General features: G+C 28.5%; 5 protein-coding genes across 7 annotated transcripts in view; 3 read left to right on the forward strand and 2 right to left on the reverse strand.

Annotated features, from left to right (window-relative positions):
- LOC113384427 (WD repeat-containing protein 43) overlaps nt 1-9569 on the reverse strand; it is a 14912-nt gene extending 5343 nt beyond the window's left edge. Inside the window, exons 1-12 of one of the 2 annotated variants that reach the window (XM_026622140.1) lie at nt 9309-9569; nt 8929-9085; nt 8738-8858; nt 8308-8566; nt 7765-7913; nt 7508-7679; nt 6931-7104; nt 6691-6818; nt 6108-6236; nt 5874-6023; nt 5702-5805; nt 5184-5337 (exon numbers count right to left, since the gene is read on the reverse strand). In XM_026622140.1, coding sequence (XP_026477925.1) covers nt 5192-5337; nt 5702-5805; nt 5874-6023; nt 6108-6236; nt 6691-6818; nt 6931-7104; nt 7508-7679; nt 7765-7913; nt 8308-8566; nt 8738-8858; nt 8929-9085; nt 9309-9494 — 1875 coding nt within the window. In that variant the 5' untranslated portion in view covers nt 9495-9569 and the 3' untranslated portion in view covers nt 5184-5191. Of the gene's footprint in view, nt 1-5183; nt 5338-5701; nt 5806-5873; nt 6024-6107; nt 6237-6690; nt 6819-6930; nt 7105-7507; nt 7680-7764; nt 7914-8307; nt 8567-8737; nt 8859-8928; nt 9086-9308 lie in introns of those variants that run through there. The other variant, XM_026622141.1, reaches the window with a different exon arrangement.
- On the forward strand, nt 842-4860 carry LOC113384729 (oxygen-dependent coproporphyrinogen-III oxidase-like). Its single transcript, XM_026622492.1, is given in 8 exon segments — nt 842-862; nt 1003-1060; nt 1107-1158; nt 1160-1413; nt 1846-2089; nt 4274-4437; nt 4515-4684; nt 4753-4860. Coding segments are annotated over 8 exon segments (1071 nt in total).
- Nucleotides 9570-13063: 3494 nt separating the features above from the next.
- Nucleotides 13064-15057, forward strand: LOC113384806 (DNA polymerase alpha subunit B). The gene has a single exon (XM_026622565.1). The coding sequence runs from the start codon at nt 13306-13308 to the stop codon at nt 15052-15054; it is 1749 nt and encodes a 582-aa protein (XP_026478350.1). The 5' UTR covers nt 13064-13305; the 3' UTR covers nt 15055-15057.
- A 905-nt stretch (nt 15058-15962) lies between these two features.
- Nucleotides 15963-25322, reverse strand: LOC113384460 (calnexin-like). 2 transcript variants are annotated; one of them, XM_026622172.1, is made up of 12 exons: nt 25216-25322; nt 24956-25042; nt 23414-23743; nt 23118-23323; nt 22565-22772; nt 22290-22410; nt 21773-22032; nt 21049-21189; nt 20074-20199; nt 17589-17708; nt 16430-16660; nt 15963-16241 (listed from the first exon to the last, which is right to left on the reverse strand). In XM_026622172.1, the coding sequence occupies exons 2-12, from the start codon at nt 25040-25042 to the stop codon at nt 16188-16190; spliced, it is 1884 nt and encodes a 627-aa protein (XP_026477957.1). In that variant the 5' UTR covers nt 25216-25322; the 3' UTR covers nt 15963-16187. The 2 variants fall into 2 exon arrangements, with proteins under 2 accessions (XP_026477957.1, XP_026477958.1); XM_026622173.1 differs by lacking the exon at nt 20074-20199.
- Nucleotides 25323-25530: 208 nt separating this feature from the next.
- LOC113385066 (serine/arginine-rich splicing factor 2-like) lies at nt 25531-26963 on the forward strand. The gene is made up of 4 exons (XM_026622871.1): nt 25531-25769; nt 25873-26016; nt 26118-26282; nt 26727-26963. Exons 1-3 carry the CDS (start codon nt 25588-25590, stop codon nt 26278-26280), a joined length of 489 nt encoding a protein of 162 aa, XP_026478656.1. The 5' UTR covers nt 25531-25587; the 3' UTR covers nt 26281-26282; nt 26727-26963.
- Nucleotides 26964-27338: the final 375 nt, after the last annotated feature.

Here is a 27338-nt window from a genome sequence, read left to right on the forward strand (position 1 = left end):
ATTTCAACATGCCAAACGAACTAAACTTAAGTAATTTACAAATGATATTATTTTAATATCTTATTAGTAGAATTAGTAGAGTATTTCTTGAAAGAAATTGCGATATTATATTATTATTATAATTGACGTTTGGAAAATTAAAATGATTGAAAATATATATTATACATATTTAGTTAACATATAAAAAATACAAAAAGTTAATATAAATAATGATAGCCGCGACTGTGCAACTAATTTTCAATTATTTCATTTTATTATTATTATTTTATTATATTATTTTATTAAAATACATTTTTCTGAGTTGTAAGAGAAATCAACAGGTTGCATGAACTTATATTTTTACCCAAAACTAGGGAAAACTTTTTTTTTGGTTTAGTGAGTTTTGGTTTAATGGTAATTATTTGGTTAAATGGATTTCGATGACTATAAGTGGCATTTTGTCTTAAACTTATATCTGTAATTAATCCAAATTAACATTTATCCAAATAAATTGGTTTTGGTAATTATGAGGATTTAATTTAGGAAATTTAATTATGACAATTGCTTGAGAAAGCTAAAAGCTAAATTCTTTAATTGGTAATTACAAAGAGTTGGTGAGGCCAAAACAATTGTAATCGCTGTGAGGAAAATACGTGACCTCTCCCAAAAACTATCTATCTAATTCTCACCAATTACACTTTTTTTCTAAGAAAATGCATTGAAATACATGCGTTTTTTGACAATTTTTTATAAAAAATATTTATCTTTAGATATGATCTGGCTAACAAAGATTGTAAATTCAATTTAATATAAAAATAACATATTTATATAGATTCAGAATGTAATCTGATAAAATGAAATTATGGCGAATAGTTTGCCTATGGTTAAGTAATTAATAAGTACCAATTATAATAATATCTTTCAAAGTTAAGGGAGATTGATGAGAAAACTACTTTATTATTTATTATTAAATTAACTAACGTAGATGTATAACAATTTAGTAAATATATATTATTGCATTAGGTATGTTGCTGCATTTATTGGTACAGGGGTTTGGCATTAGCAGCAACCTCAAAGACAAGCAAGTTGAAATGTCTGTTTCAAAAATAAACTGCACAAAATTTTAGCTGACCCTATAACACCTGTAGAAGATTTACAAAAAACTCCAAACTCCATGCGAACAAATGGAATTACTTGTGCTACGAATACAAGGGGAATTTGTTAAAGCATTGGAAAATGAGGAAAATTTTGATTCCAAATTTCTGATTGATAGATGGAATAGGCAAGATGGTAAAGGGGGTGGAATTACTTGTGTTTTACAGGATGGAGATGTGTTTGAAAAAGCAGGAGTGAATATTACAGTAATGACTGGTGAACTAAAACCCCAGGCCATTCAACAAATGAAAAGTCGTGGAAAGCAATTCAAAAATGAAGGTAGGAACAATAAATTAAACATGATCTAACTGAAATATATCATGATCATAATATTTAAAGCAATTTTACCAAAAAAAAATTGACTTATTAAGTGAAAAGCTCCCTGATTACAAACATAATTTGAAAGTAGCCAGCTTCGAGATAATATAATTGAAACTAATAATGGTTAGTTTACAGTGAATTATCGAGATTGTAAATCACGCATAAAGTAGTCTGAATGTCTATTTATTCCACTTAAATAAAATTTTATCATATTTTGTGATTTATTTTTAATTTTTGACACAGTTACAATGTTTCAATCATAGATACAAATATGCTCAACTATTTATTTTGGGCTTGGGTAATAGTAATATCACTATTTGACAATAATATTGTTCTTAAATATGAAATTGTTGATTAAATTTTTAAATATATAATTATTGAATAGTATAGGTGGACCACTAGAATTCTTTGCGGCAGGTGTTAGTGCAGTAATTCATCCCAAAAATCCTCATGTACCTACTGTACACTTTAATTATCGATATTTTGAAGTTAAGGATTCAGACAATAAACTTCATTGGTGGTTTGGCGGAGGAACTGATCTCACACCCTATTACTTATATGAAGAGGATGCAATGCATTTTCACAGAACTTTGAAAAATGCTTGTGATCTTCATGATCCAGCATATTACCCAAAGTAAGTATTAACTATTGTACTAGTTGTATTCAAAATTTTATGGTTATTATATGGAAGATTAATGCTTTGTTATTTGAATTACCTTAATTTATTCAGTGATAGTTTTTATTGCACTGGCAGTGTTTTAATATATTGCACTCTAATTTAGAAAACATAAGGTAAAATGATTTGGGTTATAAGGAATCCACTTTTTATATATAAGAATGTATAAAAAGGTACATATAGATCACTATCTCTGACCAATTTATTATTATGTTTAATAATGTTGTGGGTGGTGAGCTGGATAGGTGTGGTGTATGCACAAAATATTATAGGGAGAAACACACAAGACAGAAAAGCACAAGGTATATTTGAACATTAGAAATATAATGTAAGACAATTTGAATATTGGTATGGGTTTCAAATATTACAAAAATTTATAATATTATATATATATATATATATATATATATGTATATATATATATATATATATATATATATATATATATATATATAATGGGTACTACTGCCCTAAAGCAGGTCCGTGAGCTGAAAAAAACTCAAACTCAAATCAGGAAGAAAGTAGTGTGAGAGTTTTTCCTATTTCCATTTCAAACAGCAGGTCCCGAGATGGGCTAATTTTCAATTGGAAACATATTTTGATTGATCTATATTTTCAAGTAAAAATGCGACCCCATCCACATCGGTCAGCGAGTTAGCAAACTTGGCCATATAAATAGGGTTGCAGAAGATAAAAATTGGTAAAAGCGCAAACTAATGTAATGAAACAGTATGGGCGCATTGTAATACGAAATTGGTTCACCTGGACATGTAAAATTAAGATGCCTGAAACTTTTAAAATAACTTATCAAAAATTTTTCTATATATCAATTTTCAACTTTATCCTATCTCTCGGTAGAGATATTATTAAAAACATGCAAATGTAGCTCTATTTTAAATTTAATTTTTTCATAAACGAAGTAGAACAAAGTTGGTGTGGCTGTATTCACACTTTGATTAAATCTTCAAAATGTTATTTATACAAATACTAGCAAACCCGACGAACTCCGTTTCGCCACCAGATGGTTTCGTGAGAAAGATGAAGAAATTTTTTGTTTGTTTTATATTTGAAAAGGAAAAATTTGATTTTATTATACAACAGTAATGAATTTATTTCGATTACAAAAATGCAGTATTTTTTAGTTGAACTTCTCTAAGTAAATGAAAGTAAATCCGCAAATTTTCCGTTTCATTGAAGTGCTCTTTGGTAAACCACATTTTTTGTTTTTTGGTCTGACGTTAACACAAACAAAGCGGATGGTTTTCCAACTCGTGAACAGGCAACGTATAACTGCCCATGTGAAAAACAATGATTTCTAAATAATCTATTTGAAATTTATCCCGCAAACACTAAGCGATTGGCCTTGCGACTTGTTATTGCGAACGCAAGGCGAACTGGATATTGCAATCGTTTGAAGTCAAACGGAAGACCAGTCAGAATCATTGGTATGTCACCAAATCGCCAGCAATTTTTGATTGAATGGTGAAATTCAGGGCGTGTACATCATTATTCTTTGCGGCAAGAATTGCTCGTTGACTTAACCAAGCATAATTCTGATAATTCTCACTAATGTCTTTACTCGAATTTTTAATTACGGTGCGTAAAGTTCCAGCAGCTTGCATTAAGGCACGATGCCATGCACAACGAATTTTCTTAGCTATAAACCTTGCGGAGCCCGAGACCTTTCCAACGAATGCAAAATTGTCGAAATCGGTTTGTGCGTTCTGGAGTTATATCGTCAGGAAGGAAAACCCGACTTGTTTTTTATATATATATTAGATAATCTATTTGAAATTATTTAAAACATTGTTGATTATTTTTTATTACTCGAATTTTTAATTACGGTGGTTGAAGTTCCAGCAATTTGCATTGGGGCACGATGCCATGCATCACTAATTTTCTTAGCTCTAAACCTTGCGGAGTCCGAGACCTTTCCAACGAATGCAAAATTGTCGAAAGCGGTTCGTGCGTTCTGGAGTTATTCTGGTCTCTATTAGTCAGGAAGGAAAACCCGACTTATTTTTATATATATAGAAGATATATTAAATTTGGACGTCGTCATGGCGATGCGATATAAACACAATATATAATATATATATATTATATTATAATTTTGTTGACCAATAATTATATTTCGCACAGATTTAAGAAGTGGTGTGATGATTATTTTATTATACCGCATCGTGATGAACGAAGAGGAATAGGTGGAATATTTTTTGATGATTTGGATTCACCATCTGCTGATGAGGCATTCGATTTTATATCAACATGCGCTGATTCCGTAATACCATCATTTTTACCAATAGGTAAAGAGTTATGAACTTTTGTTACTGCAATATATATTGTACCAATACTTCATAGATTCTTTGCATTTTATTTGCAGTCAAAAAAAGAAAAAATGTTAACTACAGCTATAGAGAACGTCAGTGGCAGCAGGTCAGACGTGGTAGATATGTGGAATTTAACCTAATGTATGACCGAGGCACTAAATTTGGTCTTTATACACCTGGAGCTCGTTATGAGAGTATCTTAATGTCTCTTCCTCTGAATGCGGTATAAATCAATATTATCATCATCATCTTTGGAAGATAAATCAATATTGTTTCATTTTTACATTTTAGCGATGGGAATATATGCACAAAGTACCAGCTGGATCAAAAGAGGAACAACTATTAAAAGTATTAAAAGAACCTTATGATTGGGTATCATATAAAGTGAAAGAAAAGTAAATATTTTTATATTTATATAATTGTCTAAAATCTTATTAATAAATTATAAATGATATTCTTGTTAAATTGATATTTCGATTTATTGACTTTTCAGGTTTTCTTAAGGTACAGTTGACAGTAACTGATTTTAAGATTGCAAAATTAATAATTGATAGTTTTTAAGATCTTTGAATACTTCATAAGCATGAAAGTAACAAGTTTAAATTGTATTTTCTGCATATTTTATGCACTTTATTTTGTCATGAGACTTCAAAAAATAAAATAAATATTTGTTATAATGCAAGTGTATTTACAATATATACATTTAACTGCATTATTTTTTTCTGATAAGTTAATCAGACTCTGAAGTAATTTCGTGTGTATTATTTGCATCAATTACCATTTCCTCATCTTGTTCTTCATCTGATACTTCATCCCAATTATCATCTGATGAAGATTGCAAAGCTGCAATTTCATCAGATTCTGATTCACTTGAATCTGGAAGCAAATACAGATGATATAGATGAAGGAACAAGCAATTTATAGAATATATTTTAATATTTTTAAGATCCAGCAGATCACAAGCAAGAAAAACAAGATGCTGTGCAATAAGGACAATATTGTAATATTGAGGACCATGACAGAATGGTGCCAATTTTGGTCAGGTGTAATACAATTGTTAAGATATCAACGACAATGGAAATTGATTGAAAAAATATCATCCAAAAGTAATTAATGGTCAACCTATACTAAAACTTAACTTTATACAATCAATTTACAAAATGTATGTTAATTTCTCAAATTTTTCTAATATTCTAAGGAGAAAATGTCATATGGTAATAAAAAAATTGCGGACACTTACCTGGATCTTGAAAAACTAATAAATTCTTTTCAGTGTATTCTTCATTGCACTGATCTTGTACTGTTGATATTTGATTAATCAATAAATCTAAACGACCTTGTAATCTGAAATTATTAAGAATATGCTACCTGGAATAAATTAACTTTTTATAATATCTATTTGAAATATATACCTTGATAAAGGTTGTAAGAGGTTTAATCGATTCTCTATTAATCCAAGACACGGTGATAATATCTCTACAAGTGTTTCACTTCCGACAGACATCAGATGTGCGGCATGTGATTGCAGTAGTATCCTAAACCACATTGTGCCAATTTGTGAGCTGAAAAATGAAAATAAAAAATAAAAGAAGGATCAATAACAATTTTTCATATGTTTAATAATATATTTTTGTAACAATATTAACCTTAGTGTTTTACCATGTATATAACTAGTTAGTTCTCGAATGAGAGGTATGAGATATTGAACAGGCAGCCTGCTGATGGTATTTTGTATAATTTTCTCGTCCTTCTTCATGAGAACTCCCTGCAATATACTGAATAAATATATTAATAAGATTTATAATTAATAAGATTGTTGAAAAAATAACTCAAATACACATATACGTATATACCATACCATACTATACATACATTCACATATGATAAAATTCAAAAATATATCAGTTTATTTTTATCATTATATGTATTTATACATATAATAATAAAATTCTTAAAAAAATTGTAGAAAAAACTTAAAATTGGTAAACTAACAATGCAAAATACTAATAAGAAACTCTATCTAATAAGGTATCTATCTATACAAAATGCAGGATGTAACTTTCAAATCAAAATATAGCTAATATTTAGTCACAAAAAAGCTCAATTTTGACATAGAGTCCTCATGTAAAAAAAATGTCCAGGCAACCAAATAATTTGTTGAAACTCAAAGTATTCATTACAATATTAGGAAATAAAAAAAATCTTATTTTAATTTATCATAACGCCTACTTTTTATCTTTGCTGTGAAGTCCTTGTATTAGCAAATGAGACATGTTGTCATATTTTGGCAAACCTTTTGTTGGACTATCAACCGCTAAACTCAAATTTTCTAACCGACTCTCCATTGGTAACTCAATCTGAAAAGTAAATTATGACAAAGTTGATAATAATTTGTTTATTAAAATAAATCATGTAGCTAAATAAAAGTCTAATGCACTTTTTTACATGACATATATAAAAGACACAAACCTTTTTTCCACTACTTCGCTTTAAGTTATAAATATGACCAGAAGAAGGACCTAAATATTCCACATCTTGTGTTTCAGTCACTTTAGTCTTCTCTATGTTTTCTTTCAATTTTTTAGCTGAGGAATATGGATCTTGCCTTACTAAAACTTGTATCTTACCAATTGCTTGCGGCTTCTGTAACAAAAACATTACACATTCATTTAAAAAATTTGAAATGGTCAAGTTTTTACTGCATATCCTTAACAAAGCAAATACACATTGATTTCTTTTATTTAACAAAAATTTAATTTTAATTTTTAAACCATAGTAATGAATTTAATATTTCTATTTTTATAATTATATCAACAAAACTAAATATAGAATGATAAAGTCAAACAATATCGCCTCAAATATTCATAGATAATTATATATTAAATTTTTAATGAATGTATATATTAATTTTTAGCGGGTGCTTATTTTTATTTTACACATTCCAGAAACGAGATATCGACTTATAATGATAATTATAAATAAAATAATTTTGAAAAAAAAACAGCAACTTTTAGCTCAAAAAAAAAGAGATAAGAAAAAAACCTACTATTTTCTCGAAAGTCATATTCAGATAAGTGCCATAACCAATAAGAATTAGGTCTTCATTTACTACATGCCCAGTGAGAATTGGTATTGATTGAATTTTGTTATTAGAAGAATTTTGTTTGTCAAATACAACTTGTAATGTAAGCTTCGGTTTCACAGGTTTAGACAATCTTCTGTAATAAAAGATAGAAGTAAGAAATGATTTATTTAATGTGAATTACAAAAATAAGTATTTGTGATACAACATAATTTTCTCACCCATTTAATATATGTTTATAAAAATGTAGCACACCACTTCTTGTAACAGCTGTTAAGCACAATCCATTGTCTTGAGAATTAAAGTCAATAGAAAGAGAATAAGCTATATCCTCCATTTGAAAACTAGCATATGGCATCTTATCCTTTATCTGTAAAATTGAATTTATAAGTTTGTGACACAACCTTATTCATTCTATAATATATAATACCTTTGTTATGCTAACGATACTTATTTAAAAATTTTGAATCACAATTTAAAGCTTATTATGAATCTATGCATGAAAGAACACAACTAATAAATAGTACATAAACAAAGCATGCATATTTCACCTACTGTAAAGAACATAATGCTCCTGAAATTCCGACCAACATTTATGGTATAATTTTAAAAGCACAACAAAATTAAATGCAGTTTTTTATGGTATTTCGCTTACTATAAAAAACTAGTCTAGTATAATTTATTCATCATATTAACAATAAATAAATTAAACAATCTATTAATTAAGAAATACAATGACAAAAATTAGTTAATAGAAAAATTACTTCTCCAGAAATATTCCAAGCATTCAATATGCGATCGTTTCTACCGCCTGACACAACAAATGTATCATTTTCGCCATCCTCATTAGCAATTGTTACAGATTTCATAATTGACACAATTGAACTATGCCCAGTGAATGATTTAAGTAATGTTTTGTTTTTCAAGCACCACATCTGAATAGTTCGTGCTGCTGAAAATAACCTTCTGTGTTGAGAGATAAGAAGTAATGATGTCGGAAACTCTTTTCCAGCACTCCATGATCTGAAAACAATGATATATTCAAGAATTTTGTATGCCAACATACAAGAAAGTTTGATAAAAGAATTTAACCTAATACACAACTCAAAGTGCCGTTTTCTAAAAATTGTTTTTAACTAGTAAAAAATTGTAAGTTTTTGACTATTATGAATATTGAGAAATTTAATACATTACATGCTTTTTCGACGACTTTTCAGACACCATTCAATTATCGTAGAATCATCAGCACAAGAATATGCAAAATCACCTCTTTCATAAGAAATACAAGTGATTGATCCACTGTGTCCAGTTTTTGCTGAAAAATCACAAGTCACAACATAAAAGTAAAACTACTAAATAAATTTTTATTGTTTTATAATGATTACCTTCCCCCAGAGTTCCAGTAATTTTGCCTTCATTAAAAGAATACAGTAACACACTGCCATCATTTGTTCCTAATAGTATTGTATACCCCTCCTCTTGATCTACAGCTATAAAACTCTTATCAGCAGATTTACGTTTTTTCTTCTGTGGATGTTCTTTCTATATTTAAAAAACTATTTTATTATAGATTCAAATACGTACTAAATGTTAATATAAAATTATTTAGGTATAACCTATAAAATATATTAAAAAGCGTAATTACTCAAATTCATTAATAAAAAATACATGATTTTTAGCAAATTTTGAAGGAGAATAAAATTACAAAAGCCTGATCATTTATCGAAACATAATTTTAAGCCATACCACGTGTATTTGGACTAACCGTGTGCTTTATCCACTGCAAACATGTGCATGGTGAACTTAAATGTAAGTTTGGTGTAAATTCCTGTTTTAATGCATTATTTTCAGTATCCCAAATTTTTAATTTTCCTTCAGCAGTTATACTGGCATAATATTTTATGTCCGGCGAAAACGCCGAATTATTTATATTTATCATTCCAACAGCCATTTCACACTTTAAAAGACTTGCACTCAACTTATTTATTTGTGGTTAAATGTCATTGATCCTGTCATTCATAGATATAAGAAGAGTATGCTTTCAGTGATGGTCATTACTAGCAGGCCATAGATTAAAGATGGCTTAGATTATTCACTCTTTCACTTTTGACACTAATGTTGCATGTATTTTGTACACATACCTTTAGATGTCGCACAACATTTTTCATTAAAAATGTGAGCCGTTTATTTTTTGAAAATTACTAGAATACATTTAGGACATTGGGATCATTATATCGTCTAGGATTAGAATTTTCACTGATTATAACAATCATATTAAAGAATTAGAATGTACAAATTATACGTCGTGCGGAATCGAAAATATTAAGATGCATTGTGACGCACCCTGATATATTACGAATGACACTCTACTTTAAAGACTTAAAAATAAAAACTATTAATGAAGTAATAAAAGAAAGAAGCAAAAAATACCACAAAATATTACCAGATCACCCAAGCAAATATCTAAAAGAATTAAGTGATCTCCTACTCGAAGATTGAAAAAAAAATGGCTATATGATCTTAAATAAAATATAAAAAAAAGAAGAGATATCTCATAGAAGAAACTCTTCAAACTCTTTTACACTCAGCATATTGTCTTAAAAAATTATATTATTTTGATGGGCAATAAATCTATGCAATAAAAATTATACTAATATATATACAATACCCACAATTCGAATACTAAAAGCATATGCCTCATATCAACAGTTGTATTATTACGTAACTGCTTAGGTGCAATGAAATGAAAAATCTTTAAGTGCTCATCCAAGACTCCTTTCAAAATTCTTGCATTATAGCGGTAAGTGAGATATTTCCTTCTTTCATTAGGAAGAGTACAATCCATATATTCATGATTGAGACCAATTCATATTCATATTTTAATTATTTTATATTAACTATTCATATAATTAATTCAGAACTCATATTTTTCTTATAATTTTGATATCTAAAAGATTTTCTATTTTCTATCATTCTGATGTATTTATATTAAGGATTTGTTTTACTTCATATTAGGGTGGTATCAAACTGTAAAGTGTTAATTATCTATTTGATTCTTTAAATAATACTACTTTATTTTAATACTTTAATGAATAAAGACAAGAATTCAAGCTATAGTTTTATAAAACTAATATAGTAGTAAATGCCAGAGCTTTATATGCTATATATACCACGGATAAAATTTAATATATTCAACATATATTCATATTTCATTTAAATTATTATGCATTGAATATATATATTTCCAATTCTTTATATTTTAAGGCCAATATATCAGATAAAAATCAAAATTTTTGGAAACCATTCTGAAATGATTTATTTTGTTTAGATTTCTTGAGGCAGTAGGCAAAGCAATGTCCTTATCGCAATTGAAATTATCACTGAAATTTTTTTTATCGACATCTTCTTGATCAAATTTATTTTAAAGATTCCCAATATTTTTAAAATAACTTGAAAACTTCTTCATTTACAATTGATTCAATATTTCCTATATATATATATATATATATATATATATATATATATATATATATATGTTGAAAGTTTCGTCGACGTTGATACATATTTGTAAATTTTTTAGCAGCCCAACAGTCGAATTAAAAAAGATTAAATAACAAAATTATTTATTCAATTATACGTTTCGACACTTGATGTGTGTCATCATTCAGTAATCTAAAAACATTTAACATAACGAACAAGTGATGATAAATATAAATATATAAAAGGAGGAAATTATACATACCAAACCAGGAAAAACAAAAAAATTAATTATGATGTGAAAATTGATATAAACACTAACTTTGTGTAAAATATTTCCCAATATATTTACAAGAGGGTTAATCAACATACTTATAATTCCAGAAACCCAAATCAATTCAAAACGATGCTTTCTGAACATATGATTAACTTGAACCACTCCTTTAACATGACAAATCCCTCAATCCTTTACATTGAAATGAACAGTGACCTTAGAAAGATAGTTGAGTCTTTACTTATATCCCTCAATACGTCTTGTGTAAACAAACGTAATTCCTCTCATCTCTTACATGATAGTTACAAAGTAATTATTAATTTCATGAAAAGTAATTCAATACAGTTTTAGAACCTTTCATTCTTTTATATTTCTTCTCTGTTTTTCCTTCCCCTTTCGTTCTTGCTACTCCTCCCACTCCCATACGCGCACGTGGCTTACACTGCGCTGAGTTGTATGTTTAGCCTTGAATAGTACACACAACACTTTCCGATGTTAACTTAAATATAGGAGGGCAATATTTGCTCCTCCTATAAACTCGTTTGTTAATAATAGTTTTTTTTTTTTTTATATTTTACACAAAGTTAGTGTTTATATCAATTTTCACATCATAATTAATTTTTTTGTTTTTCCTGGTTTGGTATGTATAATTTCCTCCTTTTATATATTTATATTTATCATCACTTGTTCATTATGTTAAATGTTTTTAGATTACTGAATGATGACACACATCAAGTGTCGAAACGTATAATTGAATAAATAATTTTGTTTTTTAATCTTTTTTAATTCGACTGTTGGGCTGCTAAAAAATTTACAAATATATATATATATATATATATATATATATATATAAAGTTTACTGTATATTTGCACAATAATCTGTATATCGTTAGTGTTCACTTTTTCATTTTGTCTAATTCCAAGCAATAATAACTGATAATATTGCATATATATTTATTATTAATTAAGACTAACCATTACTGTTAAGGATTAAGCACAGTTTAAAATACAATAATTTCAATACATTTTTAATCAGTTTAACTAAATCACAAATTAGAATATGTTCATCTCAATTCTTTTTCAATTTTATGGCTTCAATAAGATTACGAGCACTTGGATCATCCTTAAATAACATTTGCTTTTCTTCTTCAATTCCATGAAGAAATTGTTTCCTATTATAGAACTGTTCTTTAACATGCCAATTCAAATTTATTAAATATTTCATTATATACTTAACCTATTTATGAATGCTACCAAGGTAATCATTAAAAATCCTCCAAATAACACTGGAAACCTATAGAGGGTAGTAGGAGGTATTTTAGATTGTCCCATTTCACCTGATTGTATATTGTTCTTGCGAATATTGCTCTTTCTTTTCTTAATAAAAATTATGTGTCAGCGATCCATGGCGTAGGCATGGCGTAATGGCGTATTCCATTTTACCATTTTACATTTCGTTTACTCCTTTCATGCTTCATGTCATATAGACAACCGTTATTCCCTCGTTAGGACTTTTTTTTTGACATTAAATTTTATCAGAATCGATACAGACTTCTGTAGTAACTTCGTTTACAATTTTATTTTTATTTTTATCTATAGATGATTACAGACATTTTATCTATGATTACAGATTAATCATCAGGATCAGGACCATAGATAAAAGAAGAGTATATTTATGCTCCTGATCAGGACGATCAGGAGCATAGATAAAAGAAGAGTATATGTCAGTATCAGTGCCCGATCTAAAGTTAAGTTTTATCTATGAACGGGAGAGCTGTCACAATGCCATTATTATTTGTTTATTATTAAATAGTATTTATCACGTAAAATTATTCTTCAAATAAAGTTAATATACTAATTCAACTGCAACTCATTTCTATAAGGAGAAGAAATACTCGCATATTACATTTTTCAGAATAAACTTAGGGGTTAAGTTTTTGGGGTTAGTAAATTAAGCGGGAAAACAAGGATCTGGTGTAATAACAAATTACATAAAAAATAGTTTTTTATAATGGTTACAAGGGAGACTATATGTGAACAATTTGAAGCCTTGGGTTCAGTTCCATCCGACATTGTTTTGAGTAAATGTGTTGAAATTTGTGCAAATTATGGAATTGACGACCCAGAACAGTTCGTTGAGCAATGGATGGCATTCAGTATTTCGAATCTGGGGGGCGCAGAACCAACATTGGAATATTTAAAACAAATGGAAAGGAAAGAGCTAAAACGAAATGAAAATGTTAAGGAAACAAAGATTATTCCCGTGGATAGCTTTCCACCTCATGAATTATCATTGACCAAAGAAATTTTATCCTATAATTCTTATGTGAATGACTTAGATAATTCACAAATAAAAGATGATATTGAATATAAGCCTGGTGCTGTGGTCTGTACATATGGTAAGTTAAATTCTAAGGTCACCACCTGGTTGAATAAAAATCTCAAATATAATGTGGAGTTGCAAATTGTACCAAATAAAAAAGGGGAATATTTAGATAATAACGCTCTTTACATGTTTGATAATTTGGCAGATAAATGTAACATTATAGGAGATCATATGTATATAACTGGCCTTCAGCTATGTGATAAATATTTAAACAATAGCAGTCAAACAAATGCTTCAGACAGTACTATTGCAAACACTTCTAATGCTCAAAACACAACACACTATTCAAAGTCGACTAGTAATGATTATTCTGAATTAAGTTTTGTCAATGCTAGTGGCCAAGATATTAAGAAAAGCATTGGTCGAATAGTTTGTGATGCCGATGGACGTCTAAATCCATCTTCCGTTATGGTTCATAGTACTGATGATCAAGCACTTAGAAAGTGCCATTTAAACTTCAATAACTTACACAGTTATGACTTATATCCCGGTCAAACTTGTATGATAAACGGAGTGAATCCTAGAGGAGATACTATTTACGTATCAGACATTAAAAGTGAACTATCATCAATAATGCCAAATTCTTCCCAAATTACAGTTACAGAAGGTCCACTGCATATATTTATAGCATCAGGGCCTTTTACTTCCCCAGACAATCTGAAATATGAACCATTCAAAAATATTATAAGTTATGTGAAGAAACATCAACCCCAAGTTATCATTCTTTTAGGCCCTTTTATAGATAGCCAACACGAACTCATAGTGGAAGGAAGTTTAAATGTAAATTTTAATGATTTTGTTGAAACTTTATTAACTGATCTTATGGAAGCAATTGAAAATCCCACAAGTAAAATAATAATTGTGTCATCATCTAAAGATGCTATATCTGCAGAAGTCTTTCCAACTCCTCCGTATAAATTATTTAATGGATTAAACAAACCACACCTTATGCTGCTTCCAGATCCTTGTACTATCAATATTCTAGGAATATTGTTCACTCTAACATCAACAGATGTCGTGAGGCACATGCAGGAGGAAGAATTGGTTCATAATGCTGGTCGAGATATAGTTAGGCGATGTATTCGTCGTATATTCAGCACACGGAACATGTATCCCATATACCCACCATCTAATGATGTCAGCTTGGATACTCAATTATGGTCGCAGTTCTGTGAAATTGATTCTATTCCCCATATTATGGTGCTTCCTAGTGATAATAAATATTACATTAGAGACATAGACGGTTGCATCATTATAAATCCTGGTAGAATGGTTAATGAAAATTCAGGAACATTTACGAGACTAGAAATACATCCAAGTGTAGGTACAAATAACCTGATTGAGAGACTTGCTTGTCAAACAATAAAGGTTTAATTACAGCCATGTAAATCATTTTAAATAAATTATTTTTGTAAAATTTGAACTTGTTATATCATTTGGTAACAGCTGGTTTTGGATAATTTAGAAAACAATTTACTTAATCATTTAATTTCAAAATTATCACTAAGCTTCAGATATGTTGACATTATAAACTATACATTAATTGATATCTTTTTTGAAGCTCAAACAAGAATTAGAAGACATGTCCGTGCATTGCACTTTTTGAATTCAGAACTTATGAGTAAGTTTGGAATATCAATTACTAACTGATACATCTGATGCATTATTTATCATAACTAATTTGACTTTAAACAAAATTATCAGCAACTTCTCTACTTAGTAGATCAGATAATAGTTTATGATATTAATATAATATCTAGCATATATTTTGACAAATATTATCCTGTTAAGATACATATGCCAACCCTATCTCTTGTTTTCTAATCGTAACTAATAGCCTATTCTTATTTATCTTTGTCAGCGAACAATTGCGCACATGTGTTCACATATACCATACTAAATCATCTATGCAATATGGTTGTGCATTTATTCACTGTTATTTAAAATAAAAATATTCAAATATAATTAGCGTTAAAATTTAAAAATAAATTTTGAATTGATTCATTTTATTATATTTAACCATTGTAACAAAAGTGGCCATGTTTTCATCAAAAATACACAACATATAAATAAAATCATTACCACACAAACTGAACAAGTGAGTATATGTACATATACATATACATGTATAAATAATTTTCTAAAATTTTTATTAAATATCCTAGACAATCTTCTAAACTATTCATCATTGGTACCATTATTATCATAATCTAAGATTTAAGATAGTTCACAAATATATTTACAGAATTATCATACTATTAATTATCTATAATTTTCTGTGCTAATTATGATATTGAACTCATGAATTAATATGTAATCTATGAAATAATTGGTTTTTAAAAATTCATGAGTCCAAATAGTAGTTTTCCAATTGGAATGAAAATTATAGATATGTCTATCATAAGATAAAAATGCAATTTAAGGAAATAAATTAATGCTGATTTTTTAATTTCATATAGTAGTACTCTGAAGAATAAAGCACTGAAACTTCAAATTGAATAGCTATATTATTCTTTTCTAGTTCTGCGCTTCCTTGGAGCATCACCCGCTTCAGAAGGTTTCTGGAATAATTAAAAATAAGTAAATAATATCAGGTTTACACCTGATTTAAAATATAATAAGTAAATATTTTAAACCCAAATATCAACATTATAATGTACTATGCAAAATATGAACTTAATTATTCATATGCAGTTCATTAAATTTGATCTCTTCACCAAAGAATTATTAAACTATTAGAAGAGCTTACCGTTTCAATAACTTCATCATCCTTATCCTTGTCTTCATCATCTTCAACTTCTGAATCCTCTTCTTCGTCACCCACTGGTTCATGATTTTCAACAACTTCATCTGTTTGAGGAATCTCCAAGTTCTCCTTCAAATTCTGAGACCCAGAGCGAGACAATCTTTCATATTTAGAATCATCAGCTGTTGGTTCGTCAGTCTTTTTTGCTTGAGCTCTTTTTTCCTCTTGTTTATCCTATGTGATTAATTTTACAACAAACAATAATCCAATAATAAATAATATAACTAAAAGTATATTAAGACCAAACTAATATCTGAATTAACTAGAAGTATATTAAGACCAAACTAATAACTGAATGTGCATCATTTTAAAATCAATAAGTACATTACTGGTATAGTCTAAACAAGCATATCTAGTTGTAAATAATATTAAACTTGAGGTTAAAATCGGGAATGCTGCCTGGACATCAACGGAGCCCATCAGCGCCTACATACACGGGAAGACCAGTAGTATGAATCATCGGCGCCGAACCAAATTTTGGAGTATTGTTACATTTGAAGCAAGGCGGCATGGACAAGAGATATGGATATCAAGAAATGTTCAGGAGAAGTAGTGGTGAAGTTTTTAGTTGTAATATTTTAGGAGAATTGAGAAAATAAAAGACAGATAAAGTAACGACGATAAAGTTCTGCAAAGACCTATGTTAAATAAAACTGCAAAACAAGAAAGAAACTTGGATATAGAAAATAGGCCAACACAGGCCAAATAGAAGAACTGAAGAATCTGGGACGAAAAAGTATGTAGATAACCAACTACTTGCATGAGAAAAGAAATATCGGTGAAAGAAAGTCGAAGAACATGATGTCTAAATACAAAGAAAGTGGTACAATATTGTGAAGGTATTCTAGCACAAGGGCATTATCTTTAGAATACCAAGAATGATCCAACACCTTGATGAATAGGGATCTTCAACCTCTAGTGGACACATTTTGTAGACTAATGTATTGCACAAAAGCAACATACCGCATTTATGCTTACTAACAAAACTCTATACATATTATAATTTTTATCTATGTATTAGTTATAATTAATTTTATAAATTACTCTTGATATATATATATATATATATATATATATATATATATTATAATTAAACAATTACCTTTCCGGAACAGCAGAAGAATAAAAGCAAAGCTATCGGTAGCCCGATTACTACAACATAAATGGCCCACAGCCATGGTCTGTCATGAGTATAGTTCAACAATCGGGTGACTAATGATTCCTACAATAATTTTGAAATACCTAATACATTAACTATACTAATGCAATAAAAATTAGTGACATTACTCACACAATAATATATGTATATAGAAACTATCTATATTAAATACGATTCGAAATATTGGCAAAGCGAATTATTTCAGTCAAAAGTACCATTGATTCCATAAAATCTACTTGAAGCAAGTTCTGATTTGAATTTTAAAATATGTCAACTGCATTATAAATAATTAATAATTATAACTACAGCATTTGAGCAACGCTTCTTATTTAATACTAATATGGATGTTTTCAAATTTCCTTGCTCCCAGGGGCTCAAATGTTTCCAAATTGATAAAAAAAACTCTCTGAAAGTTTTAGCACTTAATATTAGCTAACCAAAGTTTCTATGGAAATCATTGTAAACACACAGTTAAAGTACACATGGGTAAAATTCCATTTGTTTTATAACTGTGAAGACAAGTGAATCAAAATTTTGAGAATAACATTGTATTTGCTTATTTTCGAGTTTTGAGAATAACATTGTATTTGCTGATCATAAATAAAAATTTGATATATTTCATAAAATAAGTATTTACTTAGGTAGAACCAAGAAACTTTGGATGACTAAAACTATCAGACAATTTTTTTATCAATTTGGAAGCATTTGAGCCCTTGGGATCAAGAAAATTCCAAAACGTCCATATTAAAGACCACCCTAATATATATATATATATATATATATATATATATATATATATATATATATATCTTTTTTTCTTTATCTTAATAAATATTTTTCATCTTAAGCAATATTATTGATGATATACATTTCATTCAAACTATGGTTGTCTTATGGTTGAAAATATTAAACTTCGTTCCCTACAAGCTGTAATGAAGTATAATTTATTAATACTCGATACTGAATCCTGTTATGAATGTAGATCATATACTATATATAAGATGTCTGATCTACTCACAATCAGATTCATGTAAATTAAAACATATATGAGTATACAAACATATAAGGTCATGGTACTGTAATTGCAATACACTATTTAGAAGCAGTTCTACAAGTGTTGGAACAAATTAAGGTGTATTCTATAGAAAAGTAAGAAAGGTATTATGTAAAATGGAGTACACCTCACCGATTCAGTTAATAAAGTAAATTTACATTGTTTGCAATTGTTGATTCAAGAAAAGTTGAATTTCACTTGATCAATATGTAATTTGAAATATGCGCTTTTTATAGTATGAAATGCTATACCGTTTTCCCGATTACTCCCTGTATTCTAATAATGCCAGTAAATATCGCATGGTTTAATGCATAGTGTTTGTGATAGATGGTCACATGTGCAATGTTGACATTTTCTCGAGCATGGTATATAATGTTTTTTCATACATTTCTGTATGTTTTAGATTAAACATATTCAATAGAGTTCTAATAATCGATTTGCTTCATCATTTTCACTAATATTTCATCCAAAATTTTGAAAAATATTTAGTATCAGTGATCAAAATAAAACAGTATTTGCTAGAATCTTTGGTGTTATTTTAACTGGAGCATGATAAAGCGACTACAAAAGACAAAAGTCAACTATAGCTTACTTATAGTCATAATTACCTATTAAACATATAAATTTGCTAGTGTACTTGGGTGCAAAATTTGATTCTAATATTTGGCCATAATAATGCTGATATTCCTAACATGTAGTTAAGAAATGTTTAAGTATTTCAATAAGAACAGGGAATTTGCATTATTTTAGAATTGAACATTCTTGGATTAGATATAAGAATAAATTAAATTCCATGCATAGCAATAATTCCATTTACAGTTATATCTCGACTCCGATTTTAGAATATTAAAACCATTATTGCTCTGAATAAGATATCTGTATAAAGTCAAAAACAAAGTTGTATAACTATTTTATGTTATGTTATTTATGTTATGTTATATTATTTATGTTATGTTATTTATTTTGGATGTGTTGAGCTATGAAAAATTGTAATTTTTTTTTTTTTTAATATTCTGAGAAAACTTTTATAGTGTTTTTTAAGTAACTGTCTTCCAGAGCAAATTTTAATTAAAATACAGTTTGGTTTAATCTGATACAATCTGATTTAATCTGATTATCGTTGCATTTATAGAAATGCATGTATTTAAGATTTTAAAAAACACATCAATTGCTTAAATAAAATCAATAGATCATATAAATAAAAAAGATTAATTTTGATTTTTGTTTCATAGATAAGTGTAAGAAAAGTTAAACTATTTAAAATAATTCTGTTGTAAAGTGTGCTGCATTATAAATGAGTTTTTAATAGTATGTATATTATAATACAAATTCCCCATTTTCTGATTATGTAAAAATATATAGTAAAAAATAAACCTTTTTGTATCGATGCCCAAGATATAGAATATAAAATAAAACAGGAGTTATACAGTATACTGCATATACCAACCAAGCCAAAGGCTTGAAATTCAGCAGACGCAGAAATCGATGCTGTAGTGATTTCTGTATAAAGTTTATGAATAAAACATTATAGCAACAAACGCATGCACACACACACACAAACACACTCACACACATATATATATATATACATATATATATATATATATGTAAATATAGATATAGTATATAGTTAGGTTTAAAGATGGTGCGTTACATCACTAAAAAGTTGTATGAATGTTTTTTAAAAAATTATTCGATTTCCATACAATTCAGCTATAGTCCTACCCGTCAATCAGTGGAAAAATTTGCTCATATTAGTGTTGAAACTAAAAAATATAATGATCCATGGCATGATGATATAGTAAAGCACTTTACCATGTAATTATAACTATGTTTGACAATTATACTGGCATAAAAATATTACAAAAGAGTAATTGTACAATATATGTAACACTTACTGCTTTTCAATGTTATTTAAACTATTATTTTTCAAAATATTCATACAATTTTTAATTGATGTAATGTATATATATATATATATATATATACATATTTTTAAATACATATATACATATTCCCATAAAACACAGCAACTGTATAGCACGCACTCACTTTAATACCGTTTGAGAATTGAGCAAAATAATGCATATAAACCATTATTTAAAACCATTTGAAATGTTTTTTTGTAAAGCGCGTAGATACATTAGCAATTCACGCTCTTCACACTTGTCTTTTGTTTAAGATAACATGAATTTGCATGGCACGGCAATGAATTCTATGCACGTATATATGTATAAGTGTCATGGCATGGCAAATTTTTGGAATAGATTCATGCTATATGGGTGCTATCTGAATATATATATATAAATTACTATCCATATATACATGTAGACATAAATGAAAACTTACCGATTCTTTATCAAGGTGGACTTTTTTAAGAATGAAAGTAGCATCAGCCCATGAATTAGCATTATTCTCATTATCAGTTATTACAATATTATCAAATAATAAATTAGAAGACATTGACCACAATTCTATACCAACAGCTGCCTATAAAATAATACAATCAGATGTAGAGGCAATAATACAAAACAATGTTCTAATAAAATTAAGTAAAATTGGGAATTATAAAAATAAAAGTTAATGAAAACATAACTAAAATTTATAATAATTAAACAAAAGATAGCAAGAAAGTATATATTATATATAATGTAAAATATATGCATGTATTTATATGTGCATATATATGTGTATGTGTATGCATATATTATATATATATATATATATATATATATATAATCATGCAAATGATTATTTGAGCAGCGGTATTATTTGACATATGTGGATTTCAGATTGCTCCGCCACTCGGTGTTTGCTGAGCAAAATAAAAATGCAAACATCCCAAAACGCATTTTATATAAAAAATTAGTAATTTCTAGAGAAAATAATATTAAATAAATTGGCTATTCATGAGAAACAAGCACCTGTAGCTAAAATAAATGTAATTAGAAAGTTTGGTCATTTGGCTACAAACTAAACTATAGAGATGATTTGAAGTGTAAATGGTTTTGAATAAAATATATTAGTTATTCTTCCAATGATAAATTTACATGTAATATTTGTTAATACTCACTATAGGAGCCATTTTAAAAGGCTGTAAATCTTGGAAATAACCAGGATTGGCTATCATTTTAGGTGCCCATTTCCCTCTATAATTAGGATTAGTAATATATGGTGCTCGCCATTTTCCTTTATATTTCGGGTTTGATATCAATGGTGCTTTCCATAAGCCACAACCAACAGCACCTTCACAAGCAGGATTAGGAATCAAAGGAGCTTCCCAATCACCATCCATATCAGTATCCCAATCAGCGGGTTTGACTGCATCAGGGTCTAAACATGTATGCCGATAATCAATCTTTTCATATATTTATAATACCAAAAAATATGATAAATACTGAATATTACTGATCTCGACTTTCAGATTTCAGTATTTGTAAGCTCGTACTATATATGTATATACATACATATACACACAATAAGAATTATTATTTCTTAGTTATCTTTTTCAATTGTATTCTACCGTTATTCTATTTAAAATATAGACCATGCAGACTCTGTTACTTAAAATGAAACAGAACCGAACTCACCAGGAATCATTTCTTCTTCAGTATCCAACCAACCAGCAGGTTTTTCTGCAGATGGGTCAACAATTTGTGCAGGCTCATCCTCATCCCAATCATCAGGTTTTATTGCTTCAGGATCAGGTATCTATTAGAAATGGAAAATATAGCTTGAATCAACTAAATTTGTTTATACATATTATATATATGTCGTGCTGTGTTAGTGTTGACAGTACATTCTTACATACTTATTTATACATACATACATACTATCAATTTAATAAAATACTTTGTTTTTGGACCTTTTCTCTATCATCCCAATTTTCTGGTTTGACATCATCAGGATCAGGTATTTCTTGAGGAGGATTAACTGGTGGTGTAAAGTCTAATAACAGAGATCCTTCATTAACGACCTTACCATCTATAGTTATGGTAAATGTATTGTCTGGTCTCAAAACAAGTCGGTATAAATGAGGTAATTTATCAGAGAAGACATCATCAAAGCGTTCCCTAAAAACATAATTTATGAGACTAATATTTTTAGTAAAAAAAAATTATGATTTATCATTAACCATTGTAATCAAAACATGTTCAGCTATGACTTTAAATTAATAGTTCTTTCAAATAAAGAAGAATAATCATGATTCAAAATAGAATATATTGATAAAAAATCAAGTTAGAACTTGTCGGAAACAGGAAAATAAAAATTTGTTAATTTATAAGTTTGATCAAATCTAAATTCACATTCAAGATTAAGCATTGAATCATATTATCTGCATATATAAATTTATATGAGATTTGTATAAGTAGATATTGTAAGTACTCATTGTATGTATAGAAAAAAATTTCACAAACCTTGGTTTTTTGCAATGCTTTTCCTCAATTGATCCATTTAAAGGATTTGTATGTCTAAATATGAAATGAAATTTAGAGTCCACTCCACATTTATCAGGACCAAACATAATACTGTATGGAGTGTTATCACGAAACTCTCTAAGATTTGAAGTACCAGGTCCAGCTGATAATAATTTAATGTATGAACCTCCACATTCTTGACCATCCTGGAATATATTATGAGTTTAATATTTGTGTGTATGTATATAAATTTTAAATTTAGATAATTGAAAATTAATTTCAAATTGTCTGCACACCTGCATTGTGACTTCATATTGTACTATTAGAGGTTTGTCACTAAATACAAATGGTTTATCTAATTTTGCTGAAATGGCTGCATGTTTAGCCTTTGATTTCAAAACTAATCCCAAGTCTCCTTTCATGAGCTGTTTCTGTGGAGCTTCCACTTCCCAAACACCATCATATTTTGCTAATTCCTCATCTAAATCTCCTTCCTTCTTTGCTTCAGATCGAATCCATCGCTTATTAAAATTCTGAAGGTTATCAAAATGCTCAGCAAAAAAGAATTGCCCTGGTGCTGCAACTGGACTGTTGTATGGTATTCCTTCTATACCTACTTCAGAAACCTGAATTTAATCAAATAAAAATATGTAATGTTATATATGATAGTGAATAAACTAAATTATTAACTAATAAATGTATGTGTGTATCTGAATTAGAATACACTGAACGGAAAGACAGATCTTTCTGACAACTTTTTATATAACTTGAACTAAACTATAGAAAATAAATGCATTCAAAACCATTTTAAACAACAATGTATTTATATATTTATTTTAATAAACAGTAAGTAATATTTTATGTTACAAGCTATAAACTTTGATAAAACAAAATAAATCATCAAAAGTATTTATTTCAATTTTGTCAGTAATTATATTATGATTACTGTAAATCTAAATAAAATTTACAATTTAAATTAGGACTCATCTTCATCAAAATTGATTGTTGATGAGAATGTGCAATGTATTCCAGAAGACTTTACATTGATATTAGTACTATTGACACCTTTTTTGGATTATACTTTCTATTTTTTAGTTACTCAACATTTTTAATTTAAAAACTGTTTTACATTTGATAAAATTTTAATAAAGTGACCAGAAGATATTTCAAACCAACTTACAACTAATAATAGTATCTGAAATAATATTATCACAATGTTAAAAACGCTTAATTAAGGATATAAATATATTTTGATATGTTTAAAAATTGCAAAGCACTTGGATAAAAAAAAAAACTATATGATCTGTGCTTGTTTATTATTGATTTTGTAACAGAAAAACATCTGAAGATTTTGTGCGTTTTATTGCACTTTGGATACTTATGCGATTTTATTACTTTATTTCCAACTATAGTTACTACAAGCTCAGTCATGTACTTAGACTATGATTTTCACAAACCAGTAATATGTATTAAAACTGTAGTTCATGTTCTCTTTTTATATAAAAATTAAATTTATATAGATATTATACAAAAATTTAAACCTACAACACTGATGAGAAAACTGAAGGATCATTATTCTAGCATATTTTAATAAAGATAAGGACGAGAAGAGTAATATATTCACATTTATTTAATTATTAAATTTACATAAACAACTTAAATTATTGTAGGATACTAAGAATGAATATATACTTTACCACTTTTAGAAGTATTAATTTAATTAGAAGTGCTATGATGTGTCATTTTATGACAAAATCAATACTAAAGAAAGACATGTAATGTACAAAACTGATATTTTAAAAAAGTATATTGTATACTACAATTTCAAGGAGTCATACCTCAGCATTCCCATTTGACTCTTCTTCATCACATCTTATTGACCCTAGCACTAGTAAGGCACTTACGATCAGGGGCCACCGCTTCATCTAAAATAACATTTTTATATGCAGCTATTACACAAAACAAGCTCATGCTACAGAGTCGAGGTTACTATTAGAACGTATATTGATGTAATTTCCAATATGAATATTGTACAATAATAATATTAAGCCGAACATATTAGTTTCAATTAATTAAGGAATTAAATAATTCACAATACCTTCAACGCACTCGATCAAACCTCTATTATCAACTAACAGTGGTTATTACATATGATGGGTTGGCACATTCGTTTAACTTCCTAATACAATAAGTATTTAATTTGTTTTTATTCAAGTGTACACCATCCTTAGCGCAGCACATAGAAAATATATGTACAAAAAGATTAGACATTCAATACATTTTTAATAGTTCTCAACAGTTCGAATTGCCTTCTTCATGCTTATTTATCTCTGGGTAAGATGTCGTCGTAAAACTCGTAATTCAAATATCAAGCAAAATGCTCTTCTTTTATCTATGATCGTCACCATTTGTTTTGTGGGTTTGGTTTGTAGTGTTCTAGTGCGTTTCGTAATTTTATAAAACAAGTAAAATGAGTTACGGTCGACCACCACCCCGTATCGACGGGATGGTATCCTTGAAGGTGGATAATCTTACGTACAGAACTACACCAGAAGATTTGCGACGAGTGTTTGAGCGATGTGGGGAAGTTGGAGACATTTACATTCCGAGGGATCGATTTTCAAGAGAAAGTCGAGGATTTGCTTTCGTGAGGTAAATGTTACTCTGTGTAATGAATAATTCCAAACTCGTATTTACTTTTCAATATCGGAATTGTTTTGATTATTTTTGACACGTTTTGGCTTCTGTTTCTTAGATTCTATGATAAGCGCGATGCCGAAGATGCGCTTGATGCAATGGATGGGCGAATGTTAGACGGCAGGGAGTTAAGAGTTCAAATGGCAAGATACGGAAGACCAACCAGCCCTCAAAGGCGAGGTGTAGAGGAAGACGCAGGCAAGTATATAAAATTGATGATACCAAGTGGCTTGCTGAATAAATTTCATTCTGTTACAAATCACGTTTGATGCCATTTGATTTATTTATGTATATTCAATCCAGATCAAGATCGCGTTCGCGTAGGCGTTCACGTTCCCGCTCAAGATCCCGTCGCCGCAGCTATTCACGCAGCAAGTCTCGATCAAGGTCAAGATCAGATTCGAAGAGTAGCCGTGGAAAGCCAAGCAGGAGCCGCTCTCGTTCTCGTTCAAGAAGCAGGGACTAAAGGTTAATAGTCATATGTTATGATATAATATTTTTTTTGTTTTCTGTAAGATAAATATTTGAGGTTTAACATAACAATGAGCTGTTGAATATGATGTAGCTATTTCAGTATCAATTGATGCCAATTTCATCATTCTGTAATAATTTAAGATGGGTAATATTTCTTGTAACTTTCTGAATACTTATAAGCCTTTGTTTAAACATTCATTTTGAAAAATAAATGAAAGTGAATGTTATTGCCATCAACATTTATGCAGGTTACTCATTAGTTATTTATTGTTTATTAATATCATTACCTCTATGGGAAGAAGTAGGAATTATGAAAAGAACATGTATTTTGTAATTTAAAAATACATATTTGAAATATCAGTTGTCTTATAACAGATTTTAGACAATTTGTTGAAATGCTCATTAAGATTTATGTATTATATATTTTATTTCTTTCAGATGTAAAGTCCTGAAGGGATGGTAGGCATATTTTATCTGATAGAACTTCAATGCTTTGGCAAAAAATTAGCCATTGAAGCGGTGTTGAGATTGACTTATTGTGCGTGTTACTGTATCGTGGCTGTCATAAGCAAGGTACACTCGCACATTACATATACATATATAAATATATATCTATATTTGTATATGTATAATATGTTTTATCTTACTCATCCCTATGACCCTAATATTTAAATAAGTAATAGAAATAAGTTGTTTGATTTGTCACATTGAAATTTTTATGATTATGGTATATTAAAATATATTTCATTGGTAATAGTATCTTGATTTTCAAATTGTACTTTAAGATATTTTTCATAATTATGAAAAGAACATGTATTTTGTAATTTAAAAATACATTTTGAAATATCAGTTGTCTTATAACAGATTTTAGACAATTTGTTGAAATGCTCATTAGATTTATGTATTATATATTTTATTTCTTTCAGATTAAAGTCCTGAAGGGATGGTAGGCATATTTTATCTGATAGAACTTCAATATTTGGCAAAAAATTAGCCATTGAAGCGGTGTGAGATTGACTTATTGTGCGTGTTACTGTATCGTGGCTGTCA

Source organism: Ctenocephalides felis, unplaced genomic scaffold, assembly GCF_003426905.1.
Source record: "Ctenocephalides felis isolate EL2017-DRISC unplaced genomic scaffold, ASM342690v1 CF-g0.4_SCAFFOLD_03571, whole genome shotgun sequence".
NCBI lineage: Eukaryota > Metazoa > Arthropoda > Insecta > Siphonaptera > Pulicidae > Ctenocephalides > Ctenocephalides felis.